We start from the raw sequence: 19,564 nt of genomic DNA on the forward strand, positions 1-19,564 counted from the left end.
CTTCACTGAACATCATGGTCCAAATGCCGAATCAATACAGGGCCTAGACAATCCTCCCTTCTTCGGTGACGGTTGGGCGGTGGTCTAGCTGCAATTTCCCGAGGAATCCCGTAACTATCCTTATGGCTGCTGGGCGATCGATGTGGAGTGCCAGCACACCGCTGGGTATTGAATTCCACATCTAGGAAAGTCCGATATGCTGGGAGAGATCAACTACCGAGTTATTGACCTGTCTGTTGGCTATGGGCGGTGGTTGCTAGGTAAAAACCAAGGAGCATGACAGCGAGCCCGCAACCTTTATATAAGTTAGATAGAAAGGCCACGGTAGCCTGAGAGGACCGGCTTATAATATATAGAGCTATACGTTGTGCGAAAACTGGAAGGATCTCTTCCCAAGGATAGCGGCCGGGGATGTTGCGACAGGCGTGTGGTTACGGGCTAGGGCTGCGCAGCCGTCGGCTATTTCGTCACAGTTTGGACGGATACCCAGACATATTCTTCCTGTTGTGTCGTAAGGCACCTTCTTGGGACCAACCCTCTGTGTGTTCGTGATGGCAGCAAGGTGGAGAAGTCGCACATCTCCTCCCTTAATTCATGAAGGGCGGTTGATGAGAACTGCAGCTGCCCGCCCAGTCTAAAGCTCCAACCTCCTCGATCGCGGCGTCCTAAATCTACTATGCCTCAAACCCGCGAGGTAGCTTGGAGCTTTAGAATTGCAGCAGTTATATATACGATATGAACGATCTCGCCGACGTCGCTGAGTAGGCCTTTAAGGAAGCCGCCCTGCCTGTCTCCAGTGTATATCATTGGCTATATGGTCACCGCCCCGACTGCTCTCTAACAAACGGGGTCTGGTCCGTGTATTTTGTTTCTTCACAACTTTTTGCAACGGCACAAAGGCCACCTGGACATCTTGAAGTGAACCAGTGCCAGAAATGATCCCAGCAGATGCTAGTGGGATTTGGCAGACGGGCTGCCCCGTGAGATCTTAGCGGTGAAGGTTTCACTCATAGCCTGGCGATCTTTCTCGCCGTATGGCTTTTGGAAGCGTTGCCTGTCTTTCTTCGAAAGGATTCTAGCCTTCTTGACATCAATCGCGATGATTCTAGGGGCTGATGCGCGGCTCCTGCCGCCTGCCTCGTACTTGCTTGGATATTCAATGCAGAGTGCCGTGTGTGCTAGGCCGAACTCGCTGCACTGGGCCCAGAGGGTACGAAAATTCTGCCAGAATGTTGAGGACCCGATGGGGAAGGGCTTGCTAATGGCTTCGCAATGAGCCTTGGCCTGACCTGACAATAGCCTGAACCTCTGGTCGCACGTCAGAAAGGCCAAATTCCCGCACCACAGCCGCGTGCGGAACACTGCAGGCCTGGTTGTTGTCCTCGGCAGGCCAGAAGCCGTCCTGGTGCCCATCACCAGAATAACGATGTCTGCCCCCTTGTCTTAGAAACCGTCGACTGTCGATGCGGGCGGCATCGCCCCCAAGCACCGAGTATTCAGGATACTTGAGCATCCGGCCAATCAGTTGAACATTGGCAGCGTATGGGAAATGATGGTAAGCTGAGCTGTGGCTCAGGTACTGCTGAGAGTAGAATCTCCGAGCTCCATTGTTATGTGTATAGACGATGAAAAGCCCAGGGGTATTCATGGGTTTGTACGCCATGTAAAGCTCGGTGTTCTTTGAAGAACTTCTCTCTATATAGGTCAGGGTTCCCGGGCTGGAATATCCACTCCTGAGGCAAACTTAGCCGGGTGAATCGACCGGAGTTGGCTCATTGGGAATGCAGATACCTCCGCCCTTTCGACAATCATCTGTACCAGGGAAGAATGCGGATCTGTCATCGTTGAGAAAGATGAGGTCGCCCTGGTTGACATCGCGTTCTGGCGGGGACTCTATAATGTTGGCTAGCCAGTCACGGAACGGGTACCACAATGACGTGATTGCGCATGCTCTCTGTCTCGCTCGCTCGTGCTAGGTTCTCTTTGCCCGTGGCAATATATAACATACGGATCTGGATGATGCCGAAGCGCGCTATGGAAACACCGGCTCAAGTGTTAGCCCGAGAGGTCATCCTTTGCACCATGGAGAACTTTGTGGCCACTGTGGCGATAGCGATGACTGGTATGGTTGGTCGCCTTGGTCCGATGATTATGGGTTCAATTTCTATACTCGATCAATTAGATTTTTCTTCAAGAGGTCTGTTTCGCGTCTTCACCCGCTACTTGCCCTGTTGTTATAGCCGAAACTGTAATTGTATGTGTTCGCTCGCGCTCAATATCAGACATCATCAAAAGGGTTGGTCGTAGGACGATGGGAGTTGGGACCTGGAGAGGAAGAGTCATCGACGGGGTTAACGTGGAGGTGTTGATCGAAAGCCGTGGAGGAACACTGACAAATCGTCTTGGAAATTGTAAATAGAAAAGCAATGAATTAAAGAGAGGCTCGATGCCGAAATGCTCTCGGCTATACAGAGGAAAAGGAAAAAAGAAGAAAGGGTTTCGGTGGAGGGTTCGGTCCCATCTTCACAGGCCAAAAATCAGTTGGCATCAGTGAGGAAGGTGAGATGCCAAACGGCTCTGTGAGTCATGCCGAAATTATCGGACCGTGTCTGGCCCAGCATGAATCATCGCGGCAAGCCTCTTTACCATTATCGATTAGACTTTGCCTTCCATGTTCATGCCGTTCATTCCAGTCTATAGCTATCCACTGGACACTCGTCGGGAGTGATGCAAATCGCGGCTGCTCTCTTGTCAGGACAACCAAGGGAGTCTTTCGTCTCAACCTCAGGTTTCCCATGAGGTGTACTCGTTGAACAGCTCGCACACACGAGACCGCCTCAGACACTCGTGGTCCCAGGGGGAGGTATATTGGCAAAAGTGAGTCGCATTCGCCTTGGGCATTCCCAGCTTATATGTTCAAGTGAAGGGTACGGCAAGACTGACAGGTATTCCTTCCCGCATCACTAGGGGTACCTGTGAATACATTGCTATTGACTAGTAAGGGCTTTTAAATGCTCTATAGCATGTTGCAATGGCCATGCGCCGCTTTCCTTTCACCTCGCCATAGACACGTGCTCCTTGGGCGACATTCGACAGAGGAAAATAGCCCCGGTTCTAATACATGGCCCATCCACCGCTCGCCGAGATGGCTTGGCCGGTGACCCAGCGACTCTCCTCACTAGCTAACCATGCTGCTATCTGGGCGACATCATCAAACGTTCCCAGGCGGTTCTGAAGCGGTGTAGTGGCCTTTTGCATCGCGACGATCTCTTCGGGGATATTGTCCAGCATGTCGCTCTGGACGGGTCCAGGGTTGATGACGTTGACACTGTGCCCCTCCGTCCCTAGCTCCGCCGCCCAGCAGCGCGTTAGACCCTCCAGAGCCGCCTTAGAGGAGCAGTAGAGAGATAAGTTCTTGAAGCCACTTCGCGCTCCGACGGATCCGATATTGATAATGCGGCCAGGAGCGCGCAGGTGCGGCTTGACTTGTTGTACCAGGAGGAGGGGAGCGAGGACGTTGACTTGGTAGACGCTGTTGAAGTCTGCGACTTCTATGTCGGACAAGCCCTTGACAACCTCTACGCCGGCGTTGTTTACGACAATGTCGATGTGCGGCCCGAAGGCGCTCGTGGTTTGGTCGACAATGGCTTTCGCGCTGGCCGGGTCGCGCAGGTCTGCTCGGATGCCAATACACTCCGATGGACTACCGAAACAGCTGACCTGCTTGATGAGTCCATTGATGGCGGATTCGCTACTGGGAGAGACGTACGTTGCTGCTACCTGCCCACCTAGTCAGTGCTGCCTCGAAATGCCCCGGCGTGAATGTGAATCGACAGTAGGTGCTTATTACCTTGGCGCCGCGCCGAGCCAACTCAAGCGCGATGTTGAGCCCGATGCCTCGAGACGCTCCCGTCACGATGGCCACTTTGCCGTCGAGGGTAGGGAACGACCGGTCGACCTTTTGTGAAGATTCCATTGTGTTTGTGGTTGGTAAATTCACGATCCGGAAATTCGCGTCTCGTGCAGGAACTATTAAGTTCGGCTTATGCCAGAGTTATAATATGACGTCAGACCGCCTTCTCACAAGGGCACAGGAGGAAGCCAATTATCGATGACAGCAGACCGACAGGGCGGGGGTAGTAATTCCTCCTCGCCGGTAATCGACAACGCGGCAACCCCGCCAGTGTCCACCTCAATACCTTCTCTATCACCGCCAACTTCTCTTCCGCCGAAACGCAAAAAGATGGGCAAGAAGGCTAGCTTTTTATCAGGGAAGGTAAGAAATAAGGCAGCCATTATATGGATGCTAGGTGCAAGTCAAATTTGCCGCGAGAAGCACTAGTCGGTAAGTGTGCTTTTATCTGCAGGACCTACTGGCTTATCTTCCACAACGATGTTAGGAGAACTTATTAACCTATTATAAGCGCAACCCAATCCAGATAAGACAAAGAATGTTGCTGTCACTGCCAACAGAGGTAGTAAGAAGCTTAAGCGTCGATCTCATCGAGCAGGTCAGAAATGAAGAGCAAGCCATTGCACCAAATTCTCAGTAGCCGTGTACCTCGGTAGGAAACGCAGAACCTCAACATACTCCTACTACCCTGCAAGCCCTCATCTCTACACATACACAGCAACAGTGTCGCGGTTTAGGGATCACCTTCCGCTGTCTAGAAGACCTCTGGGGCCACCTTCTCGATTCCAACCTGGATAAACTACAATGCGGGACAGCCAATCCGATTAAAAAGTGTCTGCGGCCTGGCTTAGCAACACCAACTCCACAACTTCCAGGAACACAACCCGGACAGGACTCAGTTCCCATCCATACTAGCAACCTTATTAAAACTCGGCCATACCACACATCCAGCCTACTAACTCAGCACTCTATCCAATCTATAGGTTCTATGGACAAACCTTAGTCTGCATTTTCAAGGGCCTCTACAAACAGTATAATAGCCTGTCTCTAACTAGCAGTTAACTAACTTAACTAAAACTATACAGCTAGTAAGAGACGAGTCGCGTTTCATTAGACCTCATAAAAAAGGCCGTACCTGTATTAAGATGTGTTGCTTCAGATTCTGTTGACCCTATCTCAGCGGAAAGGGACTCAGAGACCGCTTGCAAAATATATAATAAGAATACATAAGTAGACAAGCTATAAAAATATCGCCAGCCCCTGAGCTGAGCAACACAGCACATCCAAAATACCCGTTTTGTAACGCTATAAGGTAGAGTTTTAATACGTTAGATAACTTTAAGGAACACATTAGGTAGTTTTGGGTGGTAAGTGATAGGATATAAGTCCTTGCACCTAATAGAAAAGGAGAGAATAGACTTATTACCAGGCCTCATCTCTTAACATTATTTTCATCTACTACTTTACTATTCTGGGGATCCTTAGAGCCTGGGATCTGTATTAGCTTATTATATTGATATTTTATAAGAATTATAATAGCATACTGTGATGGGGGAAAAGGTGACAGCAGTGGAAATGATGCAGTTCTCTCATGGGACCGCAGGAATGGAGGCGGAGAAATATTGTTCCTTACCATGGGCCAGGGGGCCTGGCTGTTCCTTTTCTTTTCTCTGCCCTCCAGGGAAGAACTTTAAGTTCTTCAACAAGTTTTACAAGTTCTTCAAGTATTGCAGTTATTAGTCTTTCTTTGAATGGACTTCCTTTTTATCAATTCTTCATGGATCACCTTGTGTGGTGACTTCAGACAGTTCTTCTATTGTTTTGTGTGCCCAAGTGCCCTGTATTAGACACTTACATGTTTCTTGACTTCCCCCTATTTGGAAGTCTCCTTTCTTCATGATCTGGCTCTATTTCCATTGATCAACCGTTTCGACGTCCCATTACCATTCCTGCAAGGAGAACTGCAGCAGCTTCTTGTGGGAACTATTCTAGACCATTTGACCATCTGTTCCTTTTGTTTCATTCTTGTCGTGACCGGGCAGGCTGTGCTGCTCCGTTTCAATACTGCTCCTTTATCTGCTCTCATAATCCCGTCCACCGCTTTCTCAAGCCGCCCTACTGGTTGATGCTGCACTGATTCCAATAATTTCTACGCCCAGCGGCAAAGAGAACGTATCTCACTGAATGGAGAAAACCCTTAGAGGGCACGAGGGCACTTGGAGAATTCTGGCTGCTATTTGTCATGGAAGGATGGTCAGGAATGCGCTAATACCCTATCGCATTTGGCCGTAAAGTCGTAGCATTGGCACAATTGTATAATGGTGATAGGGCAGCCTGTAGGCTTTCGCACTTGTATTCAACTATTGGCAAGTGGCTTCACTTTGCTGGAGGTCTTTCATCGTCAGATTTGGTAGATTTTATACGACTACTTCTATCATATCTCTAATCAACATTCTAGAAACCGGATGGGCCACCGATATATAGATCTAAATGCCGAGGTTGATAGTAAGCAAGAAGAGTAACATCACTGTTTATGTAACCCCTTTCCCGTGTTGGAAAACAAGCGGAACAATGAATGAAATAAAAGTGGGGATCATTTGTCCTCCAGCCAACATCTCACGTCTCATCAACACCCGCAAATATGAAAGACATCGCCAGTCCAGCCCCAGACACAACATCCGGCACACTTCGTCCAAACTTCCTTGATATCCCCGTGGAGATCAGAAGTATCGTTTATTACGATGCCCTCGTTGAACCCCCGAGATGGCGAAAAAGCCACAAGCCGCCTTGTCCCTTCACGCCCCGCTCAGCGAACGTCATTGAACGTCCACCCTTTGTTATGCACAGAGGCCCGCAGTGCGTAAACTACATGCCGGGTTGCTCCTGCGCAAAACGCCACAGCTTAAGCCTCCTACTCGTCTCCCGCCAAGTCCACGCCGAGGCAGCCCCGATATTCTGGTCCCAGAATACCTTCCACTTCTGCACAGGACACATGTTCGCAAGGAATATAGGACAGCAGCTGCGTGATGATTACAGAAAGCTTCTCAGACATGTGGTGGTCCTGCGGCATCTGAAGCTTCAAAACATATTCACCCACGGTCAAGATCAGTCCGGCATTGGTTTTGATTCGTTCTGGGACGCGCTGTTTCAGTGTGAGGGGCTTGTGACTCCTGAGATCCCGTGCGGTGTGTTTTGTAGGAACCATGAGCCCTGGGATGCGTACTTATATCATCTTCGGGTGTTGGCGAATAGGCTACCGAAACTTGAGAGCCTTCGAATATGCATGCTCGAGGTGTACAGTTATCGCGACGTGGAGATAGCGGGGTTTGTGTATGATCGCGAAGAGGCCGAGGATCTTTTCCGGCGGATGTGGGTGGATTTGCCCTTCCTGGAGTACAAGACTAAGACTGTCGCAGAGGTTAAGGCAGTAGTTTCGACTCTTCGGCTTGAGTTTCTGCGCAAGTTCAGGAGCTGTGTAGCACGTGCCCTGGACCGTCAATTCCACATCCCTCCTACAGGCCATAACTGGCGACGATTGCGGTCCACAGCCGTATTTTATACGTACCCAATGGAGCATATCCTCCAATTTGTCAACAACCCCACTGTCACCATCCGGTTGCCTAGTGATCTAGAAAGCTCTACCGATGATCCGTGGATCACTAAGATGTCTGGGGAGATAGAGGTCGAGCTCGAGGTTATGGGGCTGCCTATCACAAGACGAAGATTGGAATAAAGAGATCGAGGGCTTCCTGCTAGGGAAAGAGGCAAAACTATATTGGCACTCATTGAGGCTTCAAGAGTACTTTGGAATCTGTTTAACCGCAGGCATGGGCCTCGGGGTGACTGAGGGAGCTAAAAAGCTAGACCGCTGTTGTCATGGCCAGAGCAAGAAGTGTTAGGTTTCGGCAAAGGTTGGAGAATTTACGGCGGTCTGACAATGGCCGACTAGGCTCGTGGCACATACCGAGGTACATACATGGTATATAATAACTTATAAATAGGTGTCGATAAGCTTTCCCCACTTCCTCCTGATATTCAGCATAGTTTAGAACGGTCCAGGCCGGAAGGCTAGCGGTAGAGATGATATCAATGTGGTCCAATACACTCGCCAGTGCCTTCCTCTCGCAGTTGTAATATTTTACACCCTGAAATGCGTGTTGGCCGGTCTGTAATGAAACCTGGATCCACCGTCTCGTTGTGCATCCAAGGAAGGGACGGAGGGAAAGGGAGGAAAGATGAAAGAAGAGACAATTCTTTACAGCTCGATGGGGGGTTCTTGAGACACTGGAGGCGCGAGAGCCCTCGTCCGACGCGGCCCAAATCGTTAGATAATACCATAATACCACTGGGTCCTGGAGGAGTGGAAGGGAATGCGGATCTCATTCCCAAATACCTCGAACTAGGCCAAATAGTCGTCAATGGTAGGTGCCTACAGGCTGCCATACTGTCATAATCGAAGAACCTCGGCGGCGCCCTTTCAAGCGGCTTAGTCATGTAGCAGTGTTAGGCAGCAACTTTAGGCAGAAATATGTCTGAAGCTAAAGCCCTCACGACCGCCGCTAAGTGCGAGTGCATTTTATGTTCATGGGTGCCTTACGTTCTCTCCTGCACTGAAGACATGGCTCAGGATGTGTATGGGAGCCAATGGCACAAATTCAGACCTCGCCAATAATCCGAATTTACCTCAAGACTCATCGGTCAGCGGCTAAAAGTGAGTATCGAAACTGGTGATAGGTTCAATAGAAGACGCCTAACCATGACAAGATGTCTCGTGAGAGTGAACCAACCCATCCGTGTGCGTCGACAGGGTTGCCGCCTGGAGAACAAGGAGCTTCGGCATCGAAAGTCCGTCCGGAGCATCACTATCGAAAGTTCACCCCCATGGACCAAGCACCATCGCTCGTCAAAGATGTCGCTGTTTCCTCGACACTTTGTTCGGAATGCGGCCGGATATGCAAGTGGTACTCAGGTAACCTTGACAACGTTCGGTCCTGGGCCACCACTCATGGCGATGAGGAGATGGAACATGTCCTCCAGCACCATCCAACGTTTGAGACATTGGTGGCTTCATCTCGACGAGGCTGCCATATGTGCACGATCATCGTCGAGAGTTTCGCCTCTTACGCTCATGATGTGGATACAAATGAAGGGATAACCGACGACGGTGATAGAATCGACATGCTTGCCCGTCAATATCGCAACTCCGGACCACTCACAATACTCGTTCATATCAAGCCGAAATACTATGGCATCCGTGATAATCTATATGCACAACTCATCCCCAAATTGCGGATCTCGAATGGATTCTTGACCGGCCCGACGATAAGTCCACTCCTGACGCCTCGAGCCAGCCTTCCGTACCTCGCAAGGGGAGCCCCCTCACCTCTTTACACCGGCTCTAGCCAGTCACTCCGGCTCGTCAAAGAGTGGCTGGATCGATGCGTCAAGACACATACCACTTGCCGAACATCAGCCGCGCGTCAACTTCCCTCACGCCTTCTACATATCGCAGGCCGTGGCCAAGAGACCGAGGTTCAACTGGTGAGAACGGACACTCTACCCGTTGGGGCCGACGTTCGATATGTGGCACTTAGTTATTGCTGGGGCAGCCAGTCCACACAAAAGCTTACGGTTAGCACTGAGAAAAGCCTCGTACAGGGCGTCAAGGCCCGTTCCCTTCCCCAAACAATCGAGGACGCAATCGCCGTCGCCTCAGAGCTCGGTTTATCGTGGATCTGGGTCGACTCACTCTGCATCATTCAAGACTCTGCTGAAGACTGGAAAAGAGAGGCTGCGAGAATGTGCGACGTCTATCTTGGCTGCTTCCTATGTATCGCCGCTCGGGGGGCGTCAAACAACTCCGAGGGCCTCTTCGCGTTCCGAGACCCATTCCGCCAGTCGCCTTGCGTCATTGTCGCTAGGGACGGAGAGGATTACGTCGCGGCTTGGCCTCCGCTGAGAGCCTCCCGGCCTTGGCCGCTCGAAGCGCGAGGATGGGTGCTTCAGGAGCGAACGCTGCCTCCAAGAATGGTGAAATATGGCTCCTACATTTGCTGGGAGTGTCGCGAGAGCGATGTCGATGAGTTCGGGCTCGAGACGCACGCCCAGTTCCCTGCATTCGCTGGTGCTCTCGAACGGATTATTCGAGAATTCTACGCCACCGTTGTCCAAAAACCGCAATCAGGGCAGGTAGCAGATGATCGCATCGTTCTCAAGATGTGGAGAGCGCTTGTCTCAGAATACAGCTCTACGACACTTTCCTTCATAGCAGACCGATATGCCGCCATCAACGGGCTTGTCAGTGCCATACAGCGGTCACGGGGGTGGATTCCGAAATGGGGCCTGTGGCAAACCCACATGTTTAATGGACTCTGCTGGACCGTGGTCAGCGAGTCGAAAGTGGGCCGCACCGGTGTTGGGCCAACTTGGTCTTGGTTGTCGGTTGACGGACAGGTGATTTACTACCCCGAGCCGAGATACGCGTTGCCCGAGTACGTTGACCTTGCGCTGGTGGTAACGGAGGGACTCAGCAAATATCTCGACGGCCATCCCTCAGACTTACACGACAAGGCAATCAAGATCGTGGCCCGACTCTTGCACGGGCAGGGTGCTGTAGACTCTGATCATGGATATTGCCTTGTCGTGGAATGGGGGCATGCGGAGGTGTTGCCTAAACCATGGAAGATTCATTGGAGGCTGGATCTCCGGGATCCACAGCGCTACAACATGGCTGATTGTCTTTTTCTGCCTCTGCAAACTGACCCACAGGCCTCAATGATTGAGGGAATTATGGTTACGCCATCGCCAACATACATCGGCTTATTCGAAAGGTGTGGAGATTGGAGCATTTACTTGCAGGAGAGAATGGGGCACTCGAAAGACGCGTATAGGAGTGCGGTTAATAGAACACTGTCTTTACCCCAAGAAGCCGTGATAATAATATAGACCGGACATTTCGTATTCAAGAGCTACAATATCTTGGACGGGTAGCTATTAAAGGATGCACGCTCATCTAGATACATACAACTTGAACAAATCTATTGGAGCTATAAAGGTGCCGAAAAATCTAAAGATATATTTCTTAACAATTAAGGCGGAGGATTATTATTGTCACAACCTGCAAAAAGTAGCACTATAGGGTCTGAATCCTAGGTATCTGAATCCCAGTTGCGTGCTACCAGAAGTTAGAAAAGCTTTACTAACTAGCTGGCCTCGGCAGCACTGTCCCGAAGACAGCAGACCATCTCAGCCATTACAAGCTATAGCTCTAAGATTTTAAAGTTATCAAATACACCAACCTCTCTGCTCCAATTCTCTCCACCTTATCTCTCTTAACTATTTACCTTCCTTACTACCTACTATAATAGTAATAAGTACACTAAATATATATACCTTATCTTAGGATAAGTATATCGACTGGAGTAGGGGAAGAGAGTTATCTTTATATAATCTCATTTTTAATAACTAGATAGAACTATTAGATAACAATCTCAAATCTCTTCTACTTCTATATAAAGATCTCTTATATAGAGATCTTCAACGTCCCGAGGTGTGACGGAGGCTGAGAGCTCGCTTCCGCGGTTTGGTCTCCGTCAGCCGCTCTTGCGAGCGTTTCCGGTGGAGGATTTTTCGTCGCCTCATTGACCATGTGTATTTTAGCCCCCTTTTATCTTGGCGATTGAGGGGCCTTTTCGAAGCTCGTTCTTCTGCCTCGTCGGGTCGAGTCGGGCGGCGGATTGGATTCGTATCCGACTCGTCATCTTCCCATTCTCCCCGGCCGCCACCACGTTTTTGCGAGTAGGATAGCGTACTAAATCGGGAGTGTCCAAGATCGAACGCCTGAACTTCCTCCCATCGACGAACCCAACGGGCGTACAGACTGATTACTTGCTCCGCCGTGGCATCCTCGGAATAACCAGTGATTACTCTTCCCAGCACTCCGCGAGCCTCATTGATGGCGGGGTCTAGGGGTAAAGAATACTTGGGATAGGTCGGAGGAGCCGTTCCGCCACTGCCCTTAGAGTGTTCCTCGGGCATAGGCTTGTAGCCCCGGTACTGATCAAAGGGCTCGACCTTTTGAAGCGTCTTAATGTACTCCAAGCTCCGGCCCCACGAACCGGGCATTTCCCAATTCTGGGCCTGCGCGTCGGAGATGGTAGGGCGACCATCAGTAATGCCAGGCTCGATTGTCCAAGCCCAATAGTTGAGCTGGCGGAGAATCTCTGCCTTATCCCCCGAGGGCTGGACGTCTTCAATCAGTCGAAGGCGCAAGCCACAGGCCACGAATATTCTTGGTGGAGAGCAATTGAACGACGTAGGCCGCGAAGTGCAGATGGTCCGAGACCAAAGGGCCTTCATACCCAGTTCGAGCTCTGTTCCAAATCCGGCCTGATATTTGTCTGGAAAGAAAGCAGGCCTGTATATAGTCGGTAATTGCTATCCCGCTCCACCCTGTTCTGTCTCCCATGCCTGATACCTGAGAGACTGTGGAAAATGATTGACACGCTTGGCCGGACTCAAGGATTCGACGCCAAGCAGCCAGCGTGAGTGGTAGGCAATCGGAGTTCTACCGAATATATATGACATCAGTTTCTAGTTCGTCCATATCATTACACAGCTCGACTGTTTGCAGTAGCACGGGGCTTTTTCCGAGAGTGTAATATAGCATTTCGGCTCTGCGGGAGGGGGGTAGGCAGAGGTAATCCTTGCATGAGATATCAAATATGTATGTGAGTCCTCCGTCTATATCTGTTTTCACCGTATGCGCATGTTCGGCGGTGGCGGCCTATATCTATATTTTGTGTTTCCCAGGATAGCAGAGTTCCGCTCGTTCGTCGGATCGAAAACACCCGCGTTGTGGGCGTCAGAGGATACGAGGGCTGCGTGCGAGTGCGAGGCCAGGTTTATACGAGGGGGCGCAGCCCCGTCGAAAGTCCGCTGATTGCGCATGCGCATCGAGTCCAGTATTCTGTGTTAGGGATCATAGACGGCATATCCAGACCCCAGGTTCGGCCTAGAATAGACCTTGCTCTAGATTATAAGACCGCATATGGTTCCTCCATCTGGATTTAGTACGGGACATCCCTGAATGACACTCTTTGTCCTGGAAAACCAGCATTTACCAGTGAAAAGAGTTGCTCCTAATGGCATTCCGACTTGGGAGATCCGCCAGACGGGTAGTGAAGTTGTGCAGTGCCACCGAAACAATTGAACATCTTCCATCCCCATTCGCGGCTATGACGGCCATTTCAGTCTCCGTCAACCGCTCCTGAGAGTGTTTCCGGCGCCGGATGTTTGGCGCCTCTCTGATTTAGCTCGTCGTTTTTATGCCATTTGATCAAGCAGCGCATTCACAGTTTGGATTTCTTGCTCCAGTCCTGCTACGACGCATTTCAGTTCCCTGACGTCGCCTCTCATGTTCTCGACATCAGCCCGAATAGCCTCGACGTCTCTTTTCATATTCTTGACGTCAGTCCGAACGGTCTTCATCTCGGGTTTCCTTATTTCCCACGGTGGACTCAAGGCTGCGAATCCGACGATTCGGATCCATAGTGCTTGAGTGTAGACTTTCGTCCATTGACTCTTGCGTTTCGATGGCCTTTTCGATCTCCAACAGTCTTCGTGACTTTTGAGGGACCTTTTCCGTGCTCGTGCTTCTACTTCATAGCGGCGGGCTTTGGCTTCTACTTTGGAAGCGTGAGACGGGTTGGATCTGAACCCGGTTCTTCCTCAGCAACCTTTGAATGAACATTGCCCGCGATAGCGACAATAAGTTCCACAAAGGAAGTCGAATCAACGCGCTCAACAAAAACGACGGGAAAGAGAATAGAGGGCTTGCCTGAATAGTATCCTGGACCTATGGCCCCTTTGGCCTCCGGTCAGCTCCTTTTCTGGCGATGTCTCCTCCATCCCCATGGGTTTAAAATTCCGATGAACTTACCCTCAGAGGGCAGATAATATTTGACAGACGACGTCTGACGGGTCTCCGGCAACCGCCTATAACTTAAGGAAAACGGTCCCTTCTTGGGGGCTCCTAGAGCTAGGGGTGGGTCGAGACAATGGTTTAGATTGCCGTGACTCGAGAAGCGTTCTTGGAATTGCGGAATCAAGAGCTAGAACGGCCAACCAACCTTGATGAGTGGCGGTGACTACTCAAGGTCGAGGGCTCCGACGAGTGGAGCAGCGGGGCATGGCATCGTACTTTAAGGGATCTTGATGGATGAAGGAATTCAAGCACACTAGAGCGGAACGGCATTCCTTTCTGGGGTCCGTTGTGCAAACTTTTCCATTCAGCCATGCTAAACGTCCACCGCCGGACGCCTCCTTTCAGACCATTTCATTCCAAGACAAACACGATCTTTGAACTCTTTCCGCGAATTTCGCTCGTAGGAATATGATTACGAGATATCGACAACGAAGCCGGCATTTCCCGTTGAGTCGAGGCTACTGGCTAGAGGTCTTGCTCGCTGCTGGTGAAAGGTCGGAAGAGGCAGTTTCATCGTAAGGAAGCGGGTGAATGGTGCGTGGAGACAAGCAAGACGCAGGGACGTGATGCCGTACTCTCCTCGCGGGATAAATACTTCTGTAGGTTCGAAACCTTGTTTCGTCAATGTCTCTGTTGATGGTGTTGGCCGCTTTTGCTGATATCGAGAATCATCAATCCGCTGCTTCTGTTTTTCGAACGATCTTTACATGGCCTTGGTTGGTGCAGTGGGTGTTGATCAATTCCTGTTTGGATACCGGGAAGAGCATGGGTCTAGGGTTAACAACAAGAGCATCATTATCCATAAGATATCCGGGATAGGAGGTAGCGTCCTATCATCGTGACCGTTCGGAGTCTTCATCTTACCCTCGTAGAACCGCTGAGTTGCCCCATCGCCACTGTCTCCAGTGGGTTGGCCATGAACGGCCTCCATGCCAATTTCAGTTGGTCGTAAACGAAAAGGTGGTATAGATACCGTGCCCTTGGCTGCATATCGTTCTTGAAAAATAGTGGCTTGTTGCCTAGGCCACGGGCAATAGGGTGGTTCTGGGGGCCGTGTTTTTTTGTTCTATAACCTGGCCGAGGATCTCTTCGTCTCGGTCGATAACCCTCCATCCTTAAGTTCCGCTTCTTCACGCCCGCTGACATTAGTACGAGAGTTCACTCCGCTTCATGAATGACAATTCGCGGGATTCCATTCGGCTTGCCAAAATTTGCATTTTAACTCAGTCATCGAGCTCGAGGATGAGCGGAACTGCTTGATATATCCATCCGCAATGACGAAACGGCCCTAGAAAGGTTGCCAGAGCCGTGAGACCTCCACCGTCCCCGCAGTTTCACCCTGATTAAGAGTTAGGCGAGACAACTCATCCCGCAGCAGCCGAAAAAATGGTACAGCTAATCGAAAGTGAACGGTGGACCAATGACGACGACCGTCTGTCGAAGGAGAGCTGCGAAGACAAGCCCAACTATGTCGTCGCGTTTGAATTTGGTAAAAGAAATCTTGAGTTGCTGTTCATACAAGGAGGGACCAGGACCAGGGGTGTGGATTGTGGACGTTCCTTGGAGATGGTCATCATTGGCCTCTCCGTTAGCCATGTGCAGTGGGCTGGGATAAACAAAAGAGGATGGTAACGCGAAACTGAGTCGGCATTAGTTTCTGTGATGCGTGGAAGACAGCCCTAAGGATGTCGTCTATTGTGATGGATGCAGGGTTCCTTCTCATGGTAGTTCGATGTGTTCTGGGCAAGGTCATGCCGCCCTCTCGACCCGATGTGCTTGTTCTTCACACCGAACCTTTTATTTTCGTCGTCGGGATTGCTTTCGCCATCGACAAGTCCACTTGCTGCCGATATGGTTAACGGTCGTCACCACCAAGTTACAAACCCTCCGCCGGAATTCCTGGTAATCGGCATCAGGCTCATCTTCCTCATTTGCCCGGAGCGCAGGTCCGATATCGCGATCGTACCAGTGCCGCCAATCCTCGACGGTCTGATTTTTTAGTCCTTCAGGCTCATCCCGTCACCAGAATAGGTTCTCAGCCCATCAGTGACGATCTTCCTAAACAGGTCGTCGGGAACGCCATTAGGGGAATAGTAAAGCGCCGACACTTGAACATCGACTTTATCTAGGTCCCTAGGCCATCCAGGGATCCGGAATCACCTCTTCAAGTTGCCGAAGTCCGGATGTAGATTTAGTATGAAGCAACACGCCAAATGTATAGGAATGAGCATAAAGAATCTCTACGAAGGAGGTCAATAGTGGCTAGAATCGCAGGTGCAGACGATTTTACACAATAACAACGCCGCCGATGGCGTTCAGGGGCCCTTGGCTCGTCTCACGACGGCGTCGATGACCGACAACACCAGCGGGACACTATTCCGGTAATTGTCGATGATTTTCAACTCCATCTTCGGTTTATCCGCCTTAAGGAGTTCAATGTGCCATGATAGTTTAGGATTTGCCATCCTAGTTTGCTCGCGTGTGCAGAAATCTGGCCGGATTGACTGTCGGAGCCGAGGAGTTCTGGTTTAGGTTTCGATCGGAGCGGCCATTCTGGAGAAGAGGACGAAGAGTGCCCCGGTGGGGATGGTGATGATGAAGATGCGGCTAGATGGAATAAGAAGTGGCACCTCCGGTTCCGTCCAAGCTTCCCGTGTGTCATATTCCCACCCGACTCGAGGGAGATACCGTTGGGAACGAACAAACGCTGTTGTTCGAGAAAGGAAATACTATCCAGGAATGGAAGGGTTGGCTAAAAAAAAGCCAGTGACTCAGTTTGAGGTTCGGCAGAGCAGCTCAGCCAGGCCGCCAACCCCTACAATGAGGAAGGACCCGCTCACAGACATGCCGCGTCGATCCCCAGAAAGTCTCCGATTCGTGTCTCATGCGTGTAGAGTTTGGAATTGCCTTGTGAGCGATACCGCTCTGCAGGTGGTTCCTTCTTCTCCGAGTCCATGTCCTTCACATATGCCCCTCCGCTGAACCTGATGTTGAAGCGAAAGCCTTTAGCGGAGATTTGTGTAAACCAACATGAGGATGTGTATCATTGTAATGCCATCGCGGAACTGCTGTGATCACGAAGGACACGAAAATATTTCGGAACTTCGTTAGAGATAGGTATGAGGAGGCCTCGCACCGAGGGCGGACGAAGATAGCATTTATGCTTCCCCTAGAATCGGTGATGAAAGGTAGTGGTTCTTGCTTTCCTTGAATTTTGGGCCAGAGTTCCAAATCTTTCGTTTCCGGGAAGGAGGAAAAGACTCCCTGGAAGGTGCTATGAAGCCCGTGAGGGACCTAGAAGGAGACAACAGTTAGTATATTCCAACCCAGCAGATAGGGGGACTCACAGAATGAGAAGCTTTTCCGCCAGCCTGGCAAAAAGAGCAAAGTAAGGCCCGCAGCAACAAGCACGCAAAGATGCCAAGTCAACGATGTGCAGAGGTGGCACAGTTGAACAAGGTTCCTAGAGGCCCACGGTCTCACACGCAGCCGGATCAAAAGAGACAGGCCCGTTGCCGTCAAGTAATGCAATTCCGACCTGGCATCCGCATCGGAGACGATCGCTGTAAGCTCTGGTGTCCTTGATGGTCCAAGTATTTGCCATTGTAGCATACTGACCCCGAGGTCACCTCCAGCAGCCCAACGCTTCTCTACCTGTAGCCTTGTGTTCCCCTTGCTCAGACTGGGATGAACAAGCGGTTGCGCCTTACTATCATGATTTGCCGTACAGTTGCCACGCCGATCTAGGCCGAAGATATCACAGGCGTACCTCATCTCATTCTAGAAGACACTGCGATTAGGGCATTGCCGTCAGTGGTATCTTTCTTCCTCACCAGTGGGTAAATTTCGTATGTCACTCCTCACCATCCTGATTCTGTCTCGCTCTGGCTTGGACGACAGACACTCCTCGATATGCCAGCATTAACATGGCTAGATGTTGGCCGTCGGGAGTGAATACCGGTCAAAAGGGAAACGACGGCTGCGAGTTCTATGGACGTGAGACGTTAGTCCGGAGTGCACGTAAGGAGTCTACGTCATTGGTTGTATTTGTTTGTTGGCCTACTGATGATGGATAGCAGACACCAGTTGGCCATAGCGCAGCAATGATCCTTGACGCCAGCGCCAGCTCCAGCGACGAACGTTGAGTTGAAAAGGTAGAAGTCCAATTCACTCCCGTCTAATGCCGCTGTCCCATCTTCCGGGCCGCGGCTTTGTAAAGCAATGGGTTGACAAAACTATAAGCGATCGATCTGCACGGCGGGAGGAGTCCGGGCTGGTACAAACAGGCGATGTCTCCTGTGTGCCCTGTGGAGGCCTGTCCTCCAAAGTGTCCCAGAAGAACAGCAATGGGTTAGGGAGGCCCGAGACACCGTTTAACGATAGTAAATGTAAGGGACCTGGCTTATCTCGTCGCAGACAAGAACACCCATGCGTAGGTAAAGATGTCAGGCAAAGAGGTGTTGGGTGTAATATCGTTTGGGGTTCTGAGGGATCATCTTGAACTCGTAAAAAGTTTTCAAAATGGTGTTTGGACTGTGGAGAAATGTAGCGATTGAAATCTTGATTCTCCAGAATACCTTGTCGTAATGTCGAGCAATGTACTCGTGGATGCAAGCCACCCTCGGAAGCCGTGTGCCAGCAATGGGGTTGACCGGTGGTTCGCGGTTCGACCTGTCCTTTCACAATCCCATTGCGCAGATAGGTAATACTGCCAAGCCGTGCCACTGGATCTTACCACTCTTCCGTCTATAACGTCTGTAGTTATATAATTTAAGAAAGCGGTACATGATTTCCGCTTTCGTATATAAGAACCATACCATCCCCGTTCCTCCATCAGCCTTAAGAGATCTTCGTCTTCTTCCTACGTTCCCCATCAGTAAACCAACATCCTCTTCAAGAGTGAAAGCTGGTGTTGGGAAGCCATTGATGTAGGTTTTTGCCGTTTCCCAGTCTTCGGAGCAGCATGGGATACTATATACTGGGTGTTATTGGTTTGGGACACCAGTGTTAATGTTTGGCGATGCTGCGAGGTGCGTATCAAATTACCGGGCGAACGCAAGACGGCCGCAGAGAAGCAATAACCCCGTCTCGTGTTGCGCCCCATGAGTCATATGTATGAGCCGCTCCTGGGGAGCCAAATCCACATCCCTGGGTCGGCGTCCGCCATAACCCAGCGTGCTGAGCTTCGGTAGGGTGCATATAGGTAATCAAGATTGAGAGAGGGTTGACCGGCCTTTGCTTGGGATACCGGTGGAGCTCAGGACACGCGAGCCGAGGGAAAACTGTTTTTGAGAGTCTTGAATTGAAACCGGCGGCGTGTCATTTCTGCTTCCCAGTAGTTTCGCCGTACCACGCACCACGTCGGTAGACGATCTCCCCATACCATATGGCGTTCGAGCTCGGCACATCTTTGCGAGTATCAGGGGCAGGCCTCTGCGGGGTTCGAATTCGACCCGTGCCCTGTCCGCTACCTTGTCGACCCTTCGCAGGACGCTACAGGTCTTTAAGCCGAGCCAGAATGGTATATAGTATAATCACTGAACAAGCTTATCCTCTCTGTTCCATGATATACTCGCGTCGGATTCGCGATCAAGATCGGACCAAGAAAGCGATTAGATTAGCTTGGGTGATGAATAGTAGCACATATCCGTGGGACTACTGATCGA

The 19,564-nt window shown here is 50.7% G+C and overlaps 1 protein-coding gene and 3 pseudogenes across 1 annotated transcript; 2 read left to right on the top strand and 2 right to left on the bottom strand.

Annotated features, from left to right (window-relative positions):
- Positions 1–3,114: 3,114 nt before the first annotated feature.
- On the bottom strand, positions 3,115–3,976 carry SAPIO_CDS4920 (Uncharacterized protein; the record flags this gene model as incomplete). The annotated part of the gene is made up of 2 exons (XM_016787360.1): positions 3,115–3,780; positions 3,851–3,976. The coding sequence occupies 2 exons, from the start codon at positions 3,974–3,976 to the stop codon at positions 3,115–3,117; spliced, it is 792 nt and encodes a 263-aa protein (XP_016643035.1).
- A 2,578-nt stretch (positions 3,977–6,554) lies between these two features.
- On the top strand, positions 6,555–7,646 carry SAPIO_CDS4921 (annotated as a pseudogene; the record flags this gene model as incomplete).
- A 1,031-nt stretch (positions 7,647–8,677) lies between these two features.
- SAPIO_CDS4922 lies at positions 8,678–10,858 on the top strand (annotated as a pseudogene; the record flags this gene model as incomplete).
- A 591-nt stretch (positions 10,859–11,449) lies between these two features.
- SAPIO_CDS4923 lies at positions 11,450–12,271 on the bottom strand (annotated as a pseudogene; the record flags this gene model as incomplete).
- Between the last annotated feature and the right edge of the window lie 7,293 nt (positions 12,272–19,564).

This window comes from Scedosporium apiospermum (assembly GCF_000732125.1).
Source record: "Scedosporium apiospermum strain IHEM 14462 chromosome Unknown SEQ_SAPIO_0095, whole genome shotgun sequence".
In the NCBI taxonomy this organism is placed as follows: domain Eukaryota; kingdom Fungi; phylum Ascomycota; class Sordariomycetes; order Microascales; family Microascaceae; genus Scedosporium; species Scedosporium apiospermum.